A 17657-nucleotide genomic window follows, 5' to 3' on the forward strand; every position below is an offset into this window, starting at 1 on the left:
CGCATTTGGCACATTGAAAACAATGTTTTAATTTGGCTCGTGGGCAATGGCAGTGAAAACAGAGCAAATCTGTCGCTTTTTTCGTTCAATTTAACTCCGCCTCGAGCATGTGCCACATAAACTGTATCGCTTGAGTGCGGATGAGTTGCTGATGAAGCAGTGAGCTTCCGCATCTCAGTCTTGCTAGGCCATGGCTATGGAGGCTCATGTTGCAAAAATAATTGGGGATCATGTTGCTTAAGGGCACTGTGCCAAATCAGCTGAGCATGCCAAAGCAATACTATGTTATTAAGTTCATCCAATGAGATCGGTGAGACAGAGACAACCTCTATTGCTCTTTTAAAAGGTAGAGCAAATTTACTAAGTGCATTTACGCTCATACAAAAAAAGACCAAGTAAATAAAAACAGATTCATTCATCCATTCTTTGAAAAAATACTGAATATGCTTTTTTGCAAACAAAAAAAAGTATACAATGATACCTTGGCTTACGAACTTAATTGGTTCCCAGACAGAGTGTGTAAGGTGAAAAGGGTGTATCCCAAAAATTAATTTCCCATAGAAAACCATTAAAATGAGAATAATCCGTTCCCAGGTCCCCATAAAACATAATTTTCTACTTTCTAATTTTCTAAGCCTTAACACTACACAAAATATACCTTATTGTATGTATAATAAATGTGCTATGGTATTATAATTAAATAAATAATCTGTACTGTATAAAAAAGTTGTTTTATTTACCTTTGTGATGGTCGTTGATGGCTTGATGGAATGGAGTGGCCGGTTTCATCAGCATTAAACACTTGATGAGGAACGTAACCTTCTTCTTTTACCATCTTGAGGAATGATTCCTTGTAGGTGCTTTCTCTGTGATAATTGTATCTAGTTCTTCATCAATTGTTATCTGTTTAGCTGGGTTGATAGCTTTTTGCACCAAGTGTACAGATGGCTTGTGCGGGTTGTTTGTGGAGCCTGATTGATGGGATGTTTTAACCTTGCAGTCTACACTCTGCCTTTGAACTATCAAAGTTGAAACTCACCGTCGTCTGCCTGTGTCTTTAATGTTTAAACCACCCCGCCCTCCTCACTGCTGCGTTCTTGACCAATCACGTGGCTTTAACCCAAGACTGGAGACGGGGAATAGAGGACAAAAACAGTCGGCTGCCATTATGTTGTTATAACAACGGGCTCGTTCACGAACGACACATCAGTCATTGAGGCAGCTCCGTGTACGAAAAAAGTTCGAATGCCAAGGTAAAGTTCGTATGCCAAGGTAAAATTTTCATAAATGTAACGTTCGTAAACCGAAAAGTTCGTAAGCCGAGGGGTTCGTAAACCGAGGGATCACTGTACCTTGTTTATAAGGAACGCTTAGGCCTTAACAAGGTAGGCCTAACCATTAGGCCTACTGTGCTGCTATATTATCGTCATTTGGATGGTAGTTGGAGCCACAAGTTGTTTTTGGCGGTTATTGGTTTACATTTTTGAGAACCTTTGGACTGAAAAAAAATTCAAATGAGTCGCTGATCAATTTTTCTCATCCACTCAGTCTGACCTGTTTGCAACATGTATTTGTCTTTCAACTGCCAGGCTCTTCAGTCCCACTGCAGCTCGGTCTGCCCGTGGCTGTCCCCCCACAGTACGGCGCACTCAAGGATGTCAGCATGGAGGCAGTGAGGGCTCGCCTACGCCTCCTCTATCACTTCTCTGACCTTATGTACTCATCATGGAGACTTCTCAACCTCAGTCCGAACAACCAGGTATTTGGGGTGGAGTGGGTTTGGTCCCACACACATAGAGATGTCAGAAATATTGCTGACATCGTCATACAGATGTTAAATAGATTTTTTTTATGTTTTACCGTTTTCGATTACCATTTATTATTCACAGAATCCCATTTTCCTTTTTATTTTTGTCCAGCCGTCATTCTCCGAAATGTTCATTAAAAATGTCCCAACCCTCTCCCGCCATCTTTAGTAAGACAAGAACATAAGAATGTTTAGATAATTAAGATGTCTCCTTTGCAGAGTTGCACCTCCCACTACAACGCAGGAACCTGGGGGATTGTTCAGGGCCAACTAAGACCCTTGCTGGCCCCCCGGGTTTACACTCTACCCATGGTGCGCTCCATTGGCAAAACCATGGTGCAAGGCAAGAACTATGGTCCCCAGATCACTGTCAAGCGAATCTCCACCAGGTCAGTCGCTAATTTTACTCGTGGGGAATCCTCCTTGCTTTAAAGCAGGGGTGTCCAAAGTCGGTCCTCGAGGGCCGCCGTCCTGCCTGTTTTCCAGCTCTCCCAGGAGCAACGCACCTGATTCAAATCATCAGGACCATTTTGATGCTGCTTCAGAGTTGGCTGATGAGCTGATCAGTTGAATCAGGTGTGTTGCTCCTGGCAGAGCTGGAATACAGGCAGGACAGCGGTCCTTGAGGACCGACTTTGGACACCCCTGCTTTAAAGGGACAACCGACACAATTTTTTTTGTTTCCTAACTGACATCAGAAAAACATACCTATTATAGCATCTAAAATACCCAAAACACGTAGGCTGATATTTTTATTCAAATGCAAAACACCAATAAAAATGAGTTAAAGTGTCCCAAAACTACTTCAAAATGACCTCGGAGATGGCCAGTTTCAGAAGGTCCCGCCCCCTTATTCGTGACATCACGCCAGGACGTCTTGCCTTGCTCTAGAATCAAAACAATGGCTTCAGATTTGGAGAGGATGCTTTCTTGTTACTCATCCAGTTATGAATATCATTCAAATAGTTCTGAGGGGGAAAGCATAAATGTTTGCAATCGATTACGGAAGTCCTTCCGGATCAAATCGAGCTGTCAGGACTCCAATGTAGCGTCCCAGAAAATGCACAAGATAGCACCGAAGCTCCGTTGGAAATGGGCTGATTTGTCTGCTGGGAATTTGTGTCAACTAGTATCAAATAGTCTTGGTGCAACACACAACGATTAACCATCGCGTTATTTGTGTTTTCCTTCTAATTTCGCTATCAACACGAAGTTTTCAGACCAAACAAAGTACCCAAAATGCATTGTGTGTCGCTTTCTCGATCAGGGGCCTTCCTGACGTGACATCACGTCAGGAATCGTCACCAACTCGAAAACAAGACTTCCTGAATATTCAGCGCGAGTCTTAAAGCGTAAAATATAGCTATATGCGGTGGAATCGTTGTAAAATATGCTCAGTAGAAGTCATTTGAAGTCATTTTACAAATTATGGACGCAACTTGTCCGGAGGCGTCGGTTGTCCTTTAATCCTCCAGATTGAATTTTTTGGACTGTTTGTTCTAGGGGCCGCAAGTGTAAACCCATCTTCGTGCAGATTGCGCGTCAGGTTGTGAAACTGAATGCTTCAGACCTCCGCCTTCCCTCAAGAGCCTGGAAGGTTAAGCTGGTGGGCGAGGGAGCTGATGACGCGGGGGGTGTCTTTGATGATACTATCACAGAAATGTGTCAGGTATGGTGCCATCGTTTGATGCACGTTTGATTTATTATTCCCTCACCTCTCGTCGGTCTCCAATCGGCTTTCGTAGGAATTGGAGACGGGCGTGGTGGATCTTTTCATCCCCTCACCCAATGCTACGGCAGAAGTTGGCTACAACAGAGACAGGTGAGGCAAAACCATCAATCAAATCTCGTATTAGTTTTATTACTTGAGACACGAGAGCACCACCGATATTGGATTTGGGTTGTGATGCGTTACCGATGTCTTTCTCTCTCCCTCTCTCTCTGTGTCTCTGTCTCTTTCTCTCGTTCTCTTTGTCTCTGTCTCTCTCAGTCTCTCTCTGTCTCTCTTTATCTCGCTCTCAGTTTCTCTCTCTCTGTCTCTACCTCGCTCTCTGTCTCTCTATCTCTCGGTCTCTCTCTGCAAATTTCCCCATTGTGGGCAGAATAAAGGCTTTCTGATTGTGATTCTCTCTGTCTCTCTTTCTCTATCTCAATCTGTGTGTGTGTGTGTGTGTGTGTGTGTGTGTGTGTGTGTGTGTGTGTGTGTGTGTGTGTGTGTGTGTGTGTGTGTGTGTGTGTGTGTGCGTGCGTGCGTGCACGTGTGCGTGTGCGTGTGCGTGTGTCTCTCTCTCTGTCTCTTTCTGTGTGTGTGTGTGTGTACGCTTACGTGCGCGTGCGTGCATATGTTTGTGTGTGTGTGTCTCTCTCTCTCTCTCTTTGTCTCTCTCTCTGTCTCTTTGTCTCTCTCTCTCTCTCTCTCTCTCTCTCTCTCTCTCTCTCTCTCTCTCTCTCTGTGTGTGTGTGTGTGTGTGTACGCTTACGTGCGCGTGCGTGCATATGTTTGTGTGTGTGTGTCTCTCTCTCTCTCTCTTTGTCTCTCTCTCTGTCTCTTTGTCTCTCTCTCTCTCTCTCTCTCTCTCTCTCTCTCTCTCTCTCTCTCTCTCTCTCTCTCTCTCTCTCTCTCTCTCTCTCTCTCTCTGCGTGCGCGTGTGTGTGTGTGTGTGTGTGTGTGTCTCTGTTTCTCTGTGTGTGTGTCTCTCTCTCTCTCTGTCTCTCTCTCTCTTGAACGCACACTTCCCCAAGCTACACACACACTAAATGGAAAGCACTGATTAAGGCAAGCAATTGAATAATATGATCAAACAGTAACACGTGATTAGACACAGAGGGGCGCTGGGAGGGGCTGAGAAAAAGCACAGCCAATCCACATGGCTGTAAATCATGGGATATCGTGCTGTCATCAGTGCTGGGAACCAATCAAGGTATAGCCATGTACAAAAACTCTTGAGTCATTTAGCATTTTTTTCCTGAACGTTTGTTTCGTTTCGTGTTTTTTTTTTTATTAACTGAAAAAAAAATCAGCGGGTCACTGAACCCGCAAAAAATGAACCGAGAAGTAGCGGGTGATCACTCCTCATGATACGAACCGTGCATGAACGCAAATTCGTATAATATGCAAAATATGAGCCAAGTCCACGAATTCACACAGACTGTTGCGCAATATTGAGGATGTGTAAATGAACAGTTTTAAATGTCTTTTTCACAAAACATTCTTGAACACGGCTGCCTGAGAAAATAACAATTCAATCCAATGGTTCCAATGGCGTGTGAATCCCGAGTGACTAAGTGAGAGCAGAACTATTGACGAGTCCAAGTTGGGTCTTTTCCAAGGTTCCTCCTCAACCCGTCGTCCTGCTTGGATGAGCACATGCTCCAGTTTAAATTTCTTGGCATCCTCATGGGCGTGGCCATTCGCACCAAGAAGCCCCTGGACCTTCACCTGGCGCCTCTGGTGTGGAAACAACTATGCTGCATCCCACTGCTCCTTGAAGACTTGGAGGAGGTGGACCTCCTTTACGTGCAGACGCTGAAAAGCATTCTTCACATCGAAGACAGCGGCATCACTGAGGACAATTTCCACGAGGTGAGTCAATGTGGGGAAAGTCCGGAGGGAGGGAGTGATAGAGAGAGGGAGATAGGGAGAGAGTTTTTTGCTTCTGAGGCATAATTTTCATCCCATCACAATAATTGTCATTAAATATCTAAAATATATAATAAAGTGTTCTCGCGACAGGACATGTTGAACCGTTGAGCGGTAAGCAGGTCAATAGATTCGGTGCTCAGGTCAAAACCATTCAACCTCCAAACGTTTTTTTTTTCATTACACTTTTGCACTATAATACCATATCAGTACAGTGATACCTTGGTTTACGAACGCTTTAGCTAACGAACTTTTCACCTTACAAACTTTGCATTTTCGAGAATATAATCTTGGCATACGAACTATTCTTCGGGAAACACACGGTGCGCCACGATAAGTTATGTGTCGTTCGCTAACAAGCCGGTTCTTGGAGCTGGATCTCTGAAATGAACGAGGAGCTGTAAATGGCAGCCGACTTGTATTCCCCGCCCCCAGTCTTCGGTTAAAGCCGCACGTAATTGGCAGCAGGACACATGCAGCAGTGAGCAGGGGGAGGGGCTACAGACACACAGAGCTGCACGTGAACAGGAAAGGCACACGACAGAGCTTGAAACAAAAAAAAAGTGAAAAGTTGAGAAAATAAATAGAAAACAGTGAAATTTGGACTCGTTTCAACTTTATTGAGAGTTCAAAGGCAGAGTATAGATTTGATAGAGATTAGACAGAATACGAAGTTATATTTAAAAGTTTCATCTGTTATATGCTTAGTCAACATGTGTGACTCGAATACACAATTGAAGCACAGACAACCTGGACTCAATCAGGTCAACAGACACAGCAAGTTAAACTGTCATCTTCATCTAGGAGATCTGGCCTTGGACAGAATTTAAGACTTGGGATACTCCTTTATCACCGAAGCAATTTACGACTTAAAACTCCTTCACAGGAAGAGCTCATCAGCCAGGTTACAAATTTATCAGTTCATGGAAGAGACAATGTTTTATTGCTTACAGCTTCACGCTCAGAACGTTCCAGGGGCATGGTATTCTAATCAAGAAAACTGTTTTACGAATGTATCACTTAAATTTGCATATACTCTCAATAAATAGCTTGGCAGAGGGCTGCAGAATTCAGGCGTCTGTCATGAATGGCTGTGTCTCCTGCTGGTAGTAAAGACAATCTTTCTGGATTCGAGTCTTTGTCCACAGTGTCCGATCGAATATCTCTTCATTACTGCAAGGTTAAAATATCCCATCAATCAGGCTCCACAAATAACCCGCACAAACCATCTGTACAATTTGAAGAGTAGACAAGCAAGGGAACCAGCGATTGATGAAGTTTCGATTGTGTCTGCCTGCATCTGTTGCAATATCGCAACTTCCAAGATGTACAACCCAGAGCTCCTTGAGACACTATGCAAAAAGCTATCCATTCCATCAAGCCATCAACGACCATCACAAAGGTAAATAAAACGACTTTATTATACAGTACAGTATATTTCTTTAATTGCAATACCAGAGCACATTTATTATACATAAAATAAAGGTATAGTGTGTGTACTTTTAAGGCTTATTTAGTTGAAAATTATGTTTTATGAGGACCTGGGAACAGATTATTCTCATTTTAATGGTTTCCTGGTGGAAATTAATGTTTGGAATACACACTTTTCACCTTACACCCACTTTCTGGGAACCATAAGTTCGTAAGCCAAGTTATCACTGTACAACTTAAAAACCATCTCATGAGAGCATAAAGACTTTAAAGGACAACCAACGTCACTTTTTGGTTTCCTAACTGACATCAGAAAAACATTTATAGCATCTAAAATACCCAAAATGATATGTTTAGTCAAATGCAAAACACCAATAAAAATGACTTAAAGTGTCTAAAAAGTACTTCAATTTGAAACCGGAAGTGGCCGGTTTCAGAAGGTCCCGCCCCCATGTTCGTGGTGTCACCGCAAGACGTCTTGCCTTGCTCGAGAATCAAAACAATGGCTTCAGATTCAGAGAATATGCCTTCTTGTTACTCATCCAGTTATGAATATGATTCAAATACTTCTGAGGAAGAAAGCATACATGTTTGCAATCGATTAAATAATTTATTCCGTGTCATTTTGAGGCATCAGGGGTGGGAAATGTCGCACCCAAAAAAGGCAGAAAATGGCGACATAGAATTAATCAGCCCGTTTCCACAGGCTGATTAATTCCTTACATGGAGCTTTGTTGCCCTCTTCTGCCTCTTTTTGGTCCTACATGACGTTTTCAGACCAAAGTACAGCAAAATGCATTGACGTGATGGAAGGACTGCTGCAATGTGTCCTTTTTTCGGTCAGGGACGTTCCTTCAGTGACGCAGGGTGAGGACTCGTCACCAACTCAAAAACAAGACTTCCGGAAAATTCAGCGCGAGTCTTAAAACGTAAAATATAGCTATATGCGATGGAATCTTTGTAAAATACGCTCAGTAGAAGTCATTTGAAGCCATTTTACAAATTATGGACACAACTTGTCCAGAGACTTCGGTTGTCCTTTAAAGATAGAATTGTTATGGATGCTTTAAATCAGGGGTGTCCAAAGTCGGTCCTCGAGGGCCGCTGTCCTGCCTGTTTTCCAGCTCACCCAGGAGCAACACACCTGATTCAAATGATCAGCTCATCAGCCAGCTCTGAAGCAGCATCAAAATGGTCCTGATGATTTGAATCAGGTGCGTTGCTGTGACTTACTGATGAGCATCTTCAAACCATACCTAGTCTCCACTGCCTCCTCCCTCAAGCCAAATGTGGCTCGGCTTTGTGAAAAGAAGCGCTGCCAGGTCTCTAGCAGCAAGAAGTAGGCAAGAGAAGCCATGTTTAGGACAGTTCATGTTCAATATTTTATTGATGTTCAGAAAGATAAAGGTTAAAGAACTGTGAATACAGATATTTGAAACTTTATTAAAATAATTAGTTTCCTGTGTTTTTTTTTTCAGTCGTCTGATCATTATAATTATTTTATTTATTACTGGTTAATTTATTTTTTATTCATTTTTCCATTTATTCTTCTTCTTCTTCTTTTCCTTTCGGCTTTTCCCCACAGGGGTCGCCACAGCGAATCAATGTCCTCCATCTATCCCGGTTTTGTGCATCCTCTTCTCTCACACCAGCTACTTTCATGTTCTCTTTGACAACATCCATAAACCTCCTCTTCTGTCTTCCTCTCGGTCTCCTGCCTGGCAGTTCAAGACTCAGCATCCTTCTCCCGATATAGTCACTCTCTCTCCTCTGGACATGTCCAAACCATCTCAGTCTGGCCTCTCTGACTTTCTCTCCAAATCCTCTAATATGAGTTGTCCCTCTAATGTACTCATTCCTGATCCTATCCAACCTGGTCACTCCCAAAGAAAACCTCAACATCTTCAGCTCTGCTACCTCCAGCTCTGCTTCCTGTCTTTTCTTCAGTGGCACTGTCTCCAGTCCAAACATCATGGCTGGTCTGACCACGGTTTTACACAGTTTTCCTTTCAACCTAGCTGAAAACCTTCTATCACACATCACACCTGACATTTTTCTCCAACCGCTCCAGCCTGCCTGGACACGCTTCTTCACCTCTTTTCCACACTCTTCATTGCTCTGGACAGTTGACCCCAAGTACTTAAAGTCCTCCACCTTCTTTATCTCTTCTCCCTCTAGCATCACTCTTGCACTTGGATCCCTCTCATTCACACACATATATTCCGTCTTGCTGCGACTGATCTTCATTTCTCTCCTTTCCAGGGCATATCTCCACATCTCTAGTTTCTCTGCCACATGTTCCCCGTTCTCGCTACAGATCATCATGCAAACATCATGGTCCAAGGAGATTCTTGTCTAACATCGTCTGCCAGCCTGTACATCACCATAGCAAATAAGAAGGGGCTCAGAACTGACCCCTGGTGGAGTCCCACCTCCACCTTGAATTCCTCAGTTATACCGACAGCGCACCTCACAACTGTCTTACAGTCATGATACATGTCTTGCACCGCTCTGACATACTTTTCCGTCACTCCAGACTTCCTCATGCAATGCCACAGCTCTTCTCTGGGCACCCTGTCATACGCTTTCTCCAGATCTACAAAGACACAATGCAATTCCTTCTGACCTTCTCTGTACTTCTCTATCAGCATTCTTAAAGCAAACACTGCATCTGTCGTACTCTTTTTGGCATGAAGCCATACTGCTGCTCACAAATGTTCACTTCTGCTCTTAGTCTAGCTTCAACTACTCTTTCCCAGAGTTTCATTGTATGGCTCATCAACTTTATTCCTCTATAATTAGTACAACTCTGCACATCTCCTTTGTTCTTAAAAATGGGCACGAGTACTATTTGTCTCCATTCTTCAGGCATCTGTTCACCATATAAGATCTTGTTGAATAACCCAGTGAGGAACATCACCGCCACCTCCCCAAGACACTTCCATACCTCGATTGGTAAATCATCAGGCCCGAGTGCCTTTCGCCCCTTCATCCTCTTCAGCGCCCTCCTCACTTCATCCTTGCTAATGCTTGCTACGTCTTGGTCCACAACAGTCACGTCTTCTACTCTTTGTTCCTTCTCATTTTCCTCATTCATCAATTCTTCAAAGTACTCTTTGCATCTTGCCATCACACTACTGGCACCTGTTCATAGGTTTGATTCGCATATTTGTTTTGGCAAATTTTTATACGTCGGATGCCCTTCCTGACACAACCCTCTGTATTTATCCGGGCTTGGGACCAGCACAATAAGACACTGGCTTGTGCCCCCTTGTGGCTACATTATTTTTCCATTTATTCATTTAATTCATTTTTTGTGTGTTAAAAATAAAGATTTTGAGAACATTGGAATGTGTGCTTTTCTTGTGAAAATCCTGATGCGCCCGAGCCTCACCCAGACTCTGCCTCCAGCGGCCCCCGGGTAAATTGAGTTTGAGACTCCTGCTGTATACAAACTGTCGCAGAGAAGAAAAAAAATAATTAAAAAAAATGTTATTATCATGTTACCTTGACTTATAAATGAAGTCCAAGTCTCTCTGTTTCAATGGAGATCACTGCCAGTGAAGACAGTCGTCCTAGATCAGTCCTGTTCCGACTGTATGTTTTCAGTCTTTTGTGCTGAGAATGACCGCTCCACTGATGCTGTAGTCGCTGGAACCGTGAGCACGAGCTGGAGCAACTTTGTCGCTTCAGGAATAGTTTCAATGAGATCCTTCTTGGCCAAAAAGCTGAGAAGCTGTCCAGGAGATCAACATCCATCCCTCACCGTTTGTGAGCTATACAGTACGGTGTTGGTCTTCCTTTAATTATTATCTCCTGCTTCGATTGAAAGTCCAGTTTAGAAAAATCTTTCAATTTAAATATGTAATCCACCATTCTGAAAATAAGGCCAAGCAACACGAAAAAAATGACTGGATGGTTGCACTTAACTTGCTAACTGTTTACTGTAGCTTGCTGTCACTAAATTCTATTATTCTGCAGCCGAGGAGTCGCAAGAAGAATCTGTAATCACCAGCGCCCCCTGTCATGAGGCAGGAGAACTGTGTGCCTCACCTATGCACACAGTTTTGCTAAAAATAAAATAAACACTGGAGTACAGTGTTTATAATGTACAGTGACTGTACATTATATACACCAGCTAAACTAGAAATTTAGTTCATATGCTAAAAGCTTTTGAACACTTTAATAGCGATATGCAGAGGGACAGCAATGCGGTCTCACTGCAGAACAAGCCAGCACAGTTAGCATAGGGATTGCGCAATCCACGGTGAGGCTCAGCCGGCTGCTGCCTCACCGCTCGTCTCTACTTAGTATTTGAACGGTAAATGTGAAAATTCAGCCATTTTGAAAAAAAATCCAAAAATGTTGCAGTTAAATGGAACAGAACGTAAAAGTACAAATCACTAATTAAATATAACTTTAATTTATTTTGTCATTTGATAATTCCATGATGACAGGTGACATCCTCACCTGCCTCCCCTGACTGCACGTCACTGGTGTGTATGTGCGTGTGTGTGTGTGTGTGTGTGTGTGTGTGTGTGTGTGTGTGTGTGTGTGTGTGTGTGTGTGTGTGTGTGTGTGTGTGTGCGTGCGTGTGTGTGTGTGTGTGTGTGTGTGTGTGTGTGTGTGTGTGTGTGTGTGTGTGTGTGTGTGTGTCGAAGAGAGTACTCTTGTCTTAATGATTTTTTTTTTTTTTTTCAGATGATTCCTCTGGATTCCTTTGTCGGTCAGAGTGCAGATGGCAAAATGGTGCCCATCATCCCAGGAGGAAACAGCATCCCTCTCACATTCTCCAACAGAAAGGAATATGTGGAAAGAGCTATCGAGTACCGGCTACATGAAATTAATCGTCAGGTGAGGATGTTGACTTGGTCATTGAGCTGAATGAAGATGATTGAGTGTGCCGGAGGGTACATTTTTTTTACAAAGCCCTTAACGAGAGGCGACCCCGCCGCTCCTGTCAGGTGGCGGCCGTGCGTGAAGGCATGTCCTGGATCGTGCCGGTGCCGCTGCTGTCCCTGCTGACGGCCAAGCAGCTGGAGCAGATGGTGTGCGGCATGCCCGAGATCTGCTGCGACGTTCTGAAGAAGGTGGTGCGCTACCGAGAGGTGGACGAGCAGCACTCGTTGGTGCAGTGGTTCTGGCAGACCCTGGAGGAGTTTTCCAACGAGGAGCGAGTCCTCTTCATGCGCTTCGTGTCGGGACGCTCCAGGCTGCCTGCCAACACGGCCGACATTTCACAGAGGTTTCAGATCATGAAAGTGGACAGGGTGAGTCTGTGATGATTGAATCGCATCAACCATTTGGAAGAATGTTTTTTTCCCCCGTCATGGTCCTCATCCCATGTATTTTACAACAAACATCAGCATTCAATTAATCCGTATTACAATTAAGAATGTCATATTTATTATACATAAACGTTTTGGTCTTAAGAGTTAAACTCATGCTAAAATAAAGGGAAATGAACCACGAATATGTATGACCGTTTATTGATCTACTTCCATTTAAAGGACAACCAACACATTTTTTTTGTTTCCTAACTGACATCAGTAAAACATTTTACAGCATCTAAAATACCCAAAACACGCAGACTTATACTTTTAGTCAAATTCAAAACACCAATAAAAATGACTTAGTGTCCCAAAACTGCTTAAATATGACCTCGGAAATGGTGAGTTTCAGAAAGACCCCCAGTTCCCGCCCACTGGTTCGTGACTTCACGCCAGGATACTCCAGACACAAAACAATGGCTTCGGAGAGTTCAGATTCGGAGAAGATGCTTTCTTGTTACTCATCCAGTTATGAATATGATTCATAGTCTGGATTCCAATGTAGTTCCCAGAAAATGCACAAGATGGCGCACAAGCTCCATTGGAAATGTGTTGATTTGTCTGCTGAGAATTTGTGTCCTTTTATGGTGTTACCGCAATTGATAGTGTTGGTGCGACACACTACGATTCACCATCGTGTTATTTGTGTTTTTCCTTCTAATTTCGCCATCAACACGGATCAACACAATGTTTTTAGACCAAACAAAGTACGCATCAGTGTCGCATCTACAATACATCGCATCCTGTCGCATCTACAATACATCACATCCTGTGCGCCATATAAATGCTCTCCCAGTTCTCTCTCTCTCTCTCTCTCTCTCTCTCTCTCTCTCTCTCTCTCTCTCTCTCTCTCTCTCTCTCTCTCTCTCTCTCTTCATGCTTCCTCCTTAGCCGACACCGCGATATCTTCGCTGTCTTCAAGATTGAACCAACTTTCTGTTCAACACCTGGCTTCCTGAGGATTTAACTATCCTCTGCCATCAACGCCCGTAGAAGCAATGAATCAGGGACGAACGATCAAAATAAACCCATTAAAAACAGCAAACAAATCAGAGGCTTCATCCCTTCACCGTTATTCCCGTTTCTTGAAACAATGAGTTTTAAACACGTGGACGTTGACCTCTGAGTGGGGAGGGAGAACAGGCCGCGAAAGTCAATAAATAAGCATCGTAGAAGAAAATACATTAAACAATACCCCTCGTCCCCCAGATTTCAATTTCTTAAATTGAAAACAAAATTGCAAGATGAGAAATCAATCGGGAGTGTTGACGTGCAAATGTGTGAGGGTCCAAATAAAGCCAACCAACCTAAATGAAGAAGCTTACCCTGGCCCCCAAAATTGCAACTTTAGCAGTATAATAATTGCATGCGACAACAGCAATTTGGATTTGATCAATTGTTCTGAACGAATGTCAATGTTAACAAAAGTGTTCGCTTGATGATTGACGGGTGCTTGTCTTGTCATCTGTGCAGCCGTACGACAGCCTGCCCACCTCCCAGACTTGTTTCTTCCAGCTGAGGCTGCCTCCGTATTCCAGCCAGGTCGTCATGGCCGAGCGGCTGCGCTACGCCATAAACAACTGCCGCTCCATCGATATGGACAACTACATGCTCTCTCGCAACGTGGACAACGCCGAGGGCTCCGATACGGATTATTGATGTGTCCTTCAAACACGTCAGGTGCCACAAATGATGTACAGCTTTAGCCGAATGCCTCTCAAAACCTGAGAGTCATCATCTTCATCATCACCTGCACCAGTATAACGCAAATGAGCCACATTTTACATTCATTTAAATCTTTTGTGAGAACACAAATTTAATTTTGTCCTTGTGGCTTTGAACTATTTTTAACGACACAAAAATCTTCACAAGTGCATTTAGCCTGTTTTTTTTTCCTTTACTCCACTTTCCAAATTTGGGGCGCTGCATGGAGTTGTTTGTTGTTTTGGAAATGTGCATAGGATATTCAAGGAGGAGGTTAGGAGTGATATTGTGTACATTGTGCATAATGCTTCAAAACAAATTTCTTGCTGTCACATCCATATTTATTGTTTTATTGCCTATACGTTTCCCCAAACCAACAATAAATGCTCCAGAGTGGATTTTTGTAATGTTCTCACTTTGGTTTTGTTCATATGGTCGCTTCTATTTGGTGTTTTTTTTTCTTTGTAAATAACAATCATTGGCTTCTACCATGATGGGCGCCATCTTATGCATTTTCTGGGAGCTACATTGGAGTCCAGACGGCTCGAATTGATGCAGAAGGACTTCATTTATGCTTTCTTCTTCAGAACTATTTGAATCATATTCATAACTGGATGAGTAACAAGAAAGCATCTCCGAATCTGAAGCCATTGTTTTGATTCTAGAGCAGGGGTCTCAAACTCAATTGACCCGAGGGCCGCTGGAGTCAGAGTCTGGGTGAGGCTGGGCCGCATCAGGATTTCCACAAGAAAATCACAGATAACACATTCCAATATCCTCAAAATCTTTATTTTTAACACACAAAAAAACGAATTAAACGAATAAAAAATAAATTGACCAGTCATAAATAAATGAAATAAGTATAATGATCATAAGGCAGGTACAGACGACTGAAAAAAAACAAAGGAAAACTAATTATTTTAATAAAGTTTCAAATGTCTGTATTCACAGTTCTTTAACCTTTAACTTTCTTCACATAAAGAAAATATTGAACATGAACTGTCCTGAACATGGCTTCTCTTGCCTACTTGTTCAGCTCCACACACAAGTTTCATTCATATCAATCATGCGGGCCGGACTAACAATCTTTCATATCAAAGCGGGCCGGAAAATATTCTTTTGAGACCGCCGTTGGCCCGCGGGTTTGAGACTGCTATCCTTTTTTTTTTCTTTTTTCAAATGGCATGCGAACAAACAAAGTAATAGAAACACACAAACAACGCTGCAAACAAAACACAACAAAGTAAACAAAATCACTGGTTTTGAATAGCTCGTGGAGCTTCTAGAAGTAAATCAAGAGATGTGTCTCAACAAATCTTTCTGCATACTTAACATTTTGTTGGCAGTTAGCAATATACATTAGGTGACATAATCGCGTAAGAGACAGTACCTGATCGCACAGGAAATAAGAGTTCCTGACATAATCATTATACAAAAAGGCAAAAGAGGAGAGAAGTAAAAAATAGAAAGAAGAGAGAGAGAAAGAGCAGGGGGGAGTGCCAGGGGTCTTAACATTTCATTGAGGCTGCACAATATAGTGAAATTGACAAAAAAGAGAGGGGGGGGAACACCAGATGATTCGGCAAGCACATCATCCTATGCCATATTTCATCAACAAATCATGTGTTTTGATAGCGTTTGGGTCTGCAGATGGTTGAATTGTTTTCTGATATAGTTTCATTTCATTTTGAAATATTACAAATAGGGGTTTCTCATCTCATTATCCGTACCGCTTATTCCTCATTAGGGTCGCGGGGGTTGCTGGAGCCTATCTCAGCTGTCTTCGGGCACGAGGCGGGGGACACCCTGAATTGGTTGCCAGCCAATCGCAGGGCACACAAAGACGTACAACAGTCACTCTCACACTCATACCTAGGGACAATTTGGAGTGGTCAATCTGCCTGCCATGCATGTTTTTGGAGTGTGGGAGGAAACCGGAGGACCCGGAGAAAACCCACGCGGGTCCGGGGAGAACATGCAAACTCCACACCGGGACGCGAACCGGCGACCTCTGCACTGTGAAGCCGGTGTTCTAACCACTCGACTACCGGGCCGCTTTCCTCCCACAAAATTTAGATTTATGAATATGATGTTTGGCAACAAAAACTAATAAATTAATAATAAAATATTTATTGTTGGTCTTGTTGTAATGTCCAAACAGCATGTCTTTGTCAAATATGTTCAATGTAAAATCACTTCTCCGTTCATATTTCATTACAAAGTGTTTCCAGAAGCGAGTAGTTTCTGGACAAGCCCAGAAGAGGTGAGTTGCAGTTTCAGGCTCAGCTTCACAAAATGTACAAGATATATCCTGTAAGGACCGTATCTTATGTTTAACAGGATAGCAACGGTGCAAAAGTTTGTAGGTTATTTCTCTTTGTTTGTTTGTGATGAAAAATTTATATGGGAGGGTCCAAACCTTTTTCCATGGGATATTTGGGACATACGTTCTCCAGTGATGAACAATGTAGGGAACCGTCACAAAAGAGTTTTGAAACAAATGTCTAATTGCACGGTTCCGATTTCGAGCAATTGGTGAGAGTTTCCCCAGGGCGGTTTCTGTCACTGGAATTGGCAGTGGTCTGTCAGGAGTAGCGGAGTGACCCTTGAACAGGCTTATGATACCACTTGGGATGGCATCCTTAACGATGGCAAAGTCCTTAGGGGTCACAGGGATTTTTGCCTGTTCTAGAGCAAGGCAAGACGTCCTACCGTGATGTCGCGAGCAAGGGGGCGGGACCTTCTGAAACTTGCCATTCATTCTGAAGTCATTTTGAAGTAATTTTGGGACACTATAACTCATTTTTATTGGTGTTTTGCATTTCACAAAAAATATCAGCCTGCGTGTTTTGGGTATTTTAGATGCTATAAAACGTTATTCTGATGTCAGTGTTTCTCAATGCCTGTTTCTGTAATGCCTTCTAGAAGAAAACATCCCGTACTAATGCATTTCAACTGATCACCATCATTAACTAAGGAGCACAAAATAAACAAAAACTAACCTGGAGAACCAAAATATATAAAATTGTTCTGACTTTTTTAATCGAAGATGTCCTTATTAATGGGTTCAGGTGGCATTCACAAATCGTGATGATTGTTGGCAATGGTCGGCACATTTTCGCTGGGAAAAAAAGCGTGACTCGCGTGTGCACCTTTCACTGTTCATCAATTACGCAGGACAGAACGTTTTTTTCAGCTTTTCTTGAAAGATCCGGTTGCACTCCTGACAAACTGGATGTGACACTGTACTATTCCACGTTCTCCGAAATTGACTCCCCAAAATCGTTTCCTTTTATTTTGGCCTGGGAAAAAAATCTCTTATGTTTTTGATTAATGAAGGTGATCAAAATAGAAAATAATATTTTCTTTAGCGATTATCCTCACTCGAGTTGAGTTTTTGCTTTTTTGAATGTTGCTTTGCCGATGACCATATTGTGTTTGGGAGCCTTTTTACGGAGCGAGTTGCTTGTTCTGTAGTCACAAAGTGACATAAGTCTTCTTGTGCCGGTCCCAAACTCCAATAAATACAGAGCATTGTGACAGGAAGGGCATCCGACGTAAAAACTTGACCAAAACAAACATGCGGCTCAAACCTCTGAAGATGGAGGACACTGATTTGCTGTGGCGACCACTTGAAGGAAAAAGCCGAAAGGATAAGAAGTTGATGGAAGAAACTGGAGTTTATCACAGCCTAAAGTGAGTAAAAATAAATTGCATAAAACAAAAAAAAAGCTTAAATTTCATC

The 17657-nt window shown here is 42.8% G+C and overlaps 1 protein-coding gene across 3 annotated transcripts in view; it reads left to right on the forward strand.

The window, feature by feature from the left end:
* Positions 1-14322, forward strand: part of herc1 (HECT and RLD domain containing E3 ubiquitin protein ligase family member 1) — a 94469-nt gene extending 80147 nt beyond the window's left edge. For all 3 annotated transcript variants that reach the window (XM_088991844.1, XM_088991845.1, XM_088991846.1), the window contains exons 72-79: positions 1590-1759; positions 2027-2196; positions 3311-3476; positions 3553-3629; positions 5138-5390; positions 11580-11732; positions 11843-12148; positions 13682-14322. In XM_088991844.1, the coding sequence (XP_088847970.1) occupies positions 1590-1759; positions 2027-2196; positions 3311-3476; positions 3553-3629; positions 5138-5390; positions 11580-11732; positions 11843-12148; positions 13682-13867 (1481 nt within the window). In that variant the 3' untranslated portion in view covers positions 13868-14322. The remainder of the gene's footprint in view (positions 1-1589; positions 1760-2026; positions 2197-3310; positions 3477-3552; positions 3630-5137; positions 5391-11579; positions 11733-11842; positions 12149-13681) is intronic.
* Positions 14323-17657: the final 3335 nt, after the last annotated feature.

Source organism: Hippocampus bargibanti, linkage group LG03 (genome assembly GCF_051943395.1).
Source record: "Hippocampus bargibanti isolate YZ-2025 linkage group LG03, ASM5194339v1, whole genome shotgun sequence".
NCBI classification, from domain to species: Eukaryota; Metazoa; Chordata; class Actinopteri; order Syngnathiformes; family Syngnathidae; genus Hippocampus; species Hippocampus bargibanti.